Below are 4,187 nucleotides of genomic sequence, written 5' to 3'. Positions count from 1 at the left end.
TGGCGTTATATGCTCAATAATTATTATTTTTTATATTTTTATATTTTAAGCTGCTCAGCGCCTGTGTTATTTGAATCTTATGGTTTCTTTTTAGATTCTACATATGAACTGTTGCAGTGTGCCTATTGCGCCTTGAATATATGTCTGTAAATACATATAAATATATATATATATATATATATATATATATATATATATAGTCCAGTCCATAAAAAGGATGTGACAGCACCGTAGCAATTCCTGGTGACATTTTCTTTATTTAGAGGATACTAAACCTCTTTAGAGATATATATGTGTGTATCTCTATGTTAAAGCCCTTTGCCTGCTTTTTTTTTTTTTCTAACATCTGAGACCTTATATCTTTGAGACTTTTTAACTATTGTGTGTAATATTTTTTTAAATAATATTTATTAGCTAGTGTTATTCTGAGTGTAACTGTACCTTGTAATGTATTTTTGATGTCTTTTGTGACTTTTTTGTTTCGCAAAACAGGGCTCTGAAGTCTTGGTAATAATTCTAGCATTAATCACTCAATCGATCGCATTTACTTTCAACTTGTAATACCAGCGGTAAGCCTGATGAGTGCAAACCCCTGCAATAAACTCTTTATTGCTTGAGCGCAAAGTTTGTGCTTCACATGTTATCTGGCCCTAAATGGGTGCCCCGTCCCATTGATTGTTCCAGCAGGGCCTTTACTAATACAATACTATTCCAACAAGTTTTGTTGCACTACTACTAGCCTCATCAATGGTATTAAAACAATCAGAACAAATACTTTTGGCCTCTTTCATAAGACATACAGTATATAGGCTTGTTGCATGGCCTTTTTTATTGTTTACATTTTTATGTTTGTTTAATTAACTTGTTAATAATCTTGATCATGTCCCTGTTTCATAAAACAACTTAAACATTCACAAATATAATAAGAAAAGCTAATATTTTTTGCTGCAAAATGATTTTTAATATATATATATACATACATAGATACATATATATATATATATATATATATATATACATACATATATATATATATATATATATATATATATATATATATATATATATATATATATATATATATATATATATATATATATATATATATATATATATATATATATTGATATCTTGGTACAGGGCTCACAATTTCCACTAGTCCACTAGTATTCTTAATACAGCTTTGACTTTATCCCAAAACTGAAAAGTTAATTATTCACATAGAACATACAATGCTTTAGAAAATGTAATTATTTATCTTTAAACATCCCTATTGAATTAAACCTTTTCGCTGCTAAGCCTTTCTTTTTTACACCCCCCCCCCCCCCCATCCAACTCCTTAGCAGCTACACTGAGCTTCCTGGCTCAGCCTCTTTGTGACGTCACTACGTGCGTATGTGGTGACGTCACGGCACCTCCATTAAGCTTAGAAATGCCATTCACTAGGCTACCAACAGATTTGCGACCTCTAGTGCATTTAAACGGTGATCCCTCTGCATGACAAAAAGGCTCATCATGCGCCTGCAGGCTGGGATGTGCACGACGAGTTATAGCTCATCATGCGCATACAGTGGATTATATGGTAGTTTTGTTTAGGAAAATAATTTGATTGACCCCATAGTTATAAGCAAGCAACAGTGCAAAATAAAAAAAAACTTCTAATTCACTGGAGCATTTTATTTTTGCACTATTATGTCCCTTTAATGTATTGGAATGGTAACGAAAAATAATGTGATTTGAATGTGAAATTTTCACATAGTAAACTCAAATAAATTGGAATAGACTAGAAAGAATTAAATGCCACATATATTTCCTGTGGTATTAACATTTATATTTGTTTGAATTAATATCATTTTTTTTTTAAATTCATATCAATAAATCCAAATAATCTCCATGAGTATATAGGTGCAATATAGATACAATGTTTCTGGACATGGAGAAAAGAGTACAATTAATTAGCATAATGTCTATTTTAGAAACTATTCTTCGTCTAAAATTACGCCTTACAAAATATATTTTCTATATTTTTATATTTAATTAAATTCATTTTCTTTTACAGATTATGAAAGAAAATCAGACATATATTAAAGAATTCCTAATGCTTGGATTTCAAACTTCTCAAATAAAAAAGATTTTAATATTTACTTTGTTCTTAATGGTGTATGTACTTACACTAGGTGGAAATGTTCTAATTATAACATTGGTATTAACAAGTAACCATCTCAGGTCTCCTATGTACTTTTTTCTCAGCAATCTGTCTGTATGTGAAATTATGTTGACCACAAATGTTGTCCCTAACATGTTATATTTATTATTGATGGATTGTGGAACAATGACTGTTGTCAAATGTTTTGTCCAATTTTACTTTTTTGGTACGGCTGCAACTACAGAGTGTTTTCTTCTTGCTGTCATGTCGTATGATCGATTTTTGGCAATTTGTAACCCATTACGTTATACAAGTGTCATGGACCAAAGACTTTGTTTTAATCTTGCACTAACTGTGTGGGCACTTGGTTTCATGGCTACTATTGGAACCATTATTTTACTATGCAAATTGGAATTCTGCGGTCCCAATGTGATTGATCATTACTTTTGTGACCGTGAACCCATCTTACACCTTTCATGCTCAGATACATTCTTAGTAAGAGCTGAATCCCTTGTTTTTTCCTTCATTATAACCCTCTTTCCATTTATAATTATAATCTGGTCTTATTTTTCTATAATTGTAACAATTCTCAAAATGTCCACAACTGTGGTAAGGAAGAAAGCTTTCTCCACTTGTAGTTCTCATTTGATGGTTGTCTCATTATATTATGGCACATTAATTATGATGTACGTAGCACCATCCAGTGGGGATTCCTTTAATGTTAACAAATTATTATCACTATTGTATACTGTTGTGACCCCATTACTAAACCCCATAATATACAGCCTGAGAAATAAGGACATTAAAAATGCATTAAAACTTGTTGTACAAAGAATATTATTACATGCTATGAAATGAGGATGAGAATTATATAATGTGTACATTTTGTTTTAAGTTTAAACTCAAATGAATGCTGAACACTAGAATGCATTTATGTAAATCTATAATTATGATATCTATGATATTGATGTCCTAGTGATGTCTAAGATATTAATTTCTAAATGAATGGTTTGTCACACATTTATATCGTAATTGTTAAACTATGTACCATCTTTTGACCCTATTTTTTTATTTCAAGTTATTTCGTTTCTAGAACATATGAAGAATAAGCATATGATCATTATTTGTATTACATTTAAATTATTAAAAGAGATATCCTTCTTGAAGAATGTTCTAGAAGAAAAATAAAGAAAGGCGCCTTATTTTAAAATAATATTTTATTTTATAATATAAGATGGTGTTATTATGAATGTAACATTACTTTGTAATGTATTTTTGATGTGTTTTGTGATATTTTTTTGTTTCGCAACACAGGGCTCTAAAGTTGCTGTAATAATTATAGCGTAAATCGCTCAAGCGATTGCGTTTACTTTCAAATTGTAATACCAGTGGTAAGCCCGATGAGCTTAAACCCCCGTGATAAACTCCTTATCACTTGGGTGGAAAAATGTGTTCTCCACATGTAATCTTACCCTTAATAGGTACCCTTTTCTATTGATTGTTTCAGCAGGGCTTTTACTAATACAATACTATTCCAGCAAGTTTTTTTGCATGGATTTCTACTACCCTCACCAATGATATTATAACAATCAGAAAAACCTTTTGTATTTTAGATTTTGCATGATTGATTCAGTTTACCAACCTTGATCTCTAATAACAACTATTACTATTCAGCTGACGAGCTGAAAAAGCGCTTTGAGTCCCACTGGGAGAAAGCCGCTATATAAATACTAGTTATTATTATTATTATTGTTATTGTATCTCTAAAAAGGTATAAAAAGACATATATAGGCTTTTTGCATGGTCTTTTCTAATGTTTACATTTTTATGTTTGTTCAAATAACTTGTTAATAATCTTGATTGTGTCCCTGTTTAATAAAAAACTTAAAGGAACAGTCAACACCAGCATATTTGTTTTGAAAATGTGGTGGGGGATGGTTGGAGTTATTCAGTGGTAGATATTGTACCTATTATATAAATCAGAGAGGGTATAAAATATACCGGTACTTAGTAGTCACTTATAATAGTTGTGGTACACATC

The 4,187-nt window shown here is 30.5% G+C and overlaps 1 protein-coding gene across 1 annotated transcript; it reads left to right on the top strand.

The window, feature by feature from the left end:
• Positions 1–2,053: 2,053 nt before the first annotated feature.
• LOC128647054 (olfactory receptor 10A7-like) lies at positions 2,054–3,004 on the top strand (the record flags this gene model as incomplete). Its single annotated transcript, XM_053699869.1, has 1 exon — positions 2,054–3,004. A coding segment is annotated over one exon (951 nt), but the record flags the coding sequence as incomplete, so codon positions are not given.
• Positions 3,005–4,187: the final 1,183 nt, after the last annotated feature.

The sequence above is a fragment of the Bombina bombina genome, chromosome 2, assembly GCF_027579735.1.
Source record: "Bombina bombina isolate aBomBom1 chromosome 2, aBomBom1.pri, whole genome shotgun sequence".
In the NCBI taxonomy this organism is placed as follows: domain Eukaryota; kingdom Metazoa; phylum Chordata; class Amphibia; order Anura; family Bombinatoridae; genus Bombina; species Bombina bombina.
Note: the sequence above shows the minus strand (reverse complement) of the source record. Positions and strands in the feature narration are given on the sequence as shown.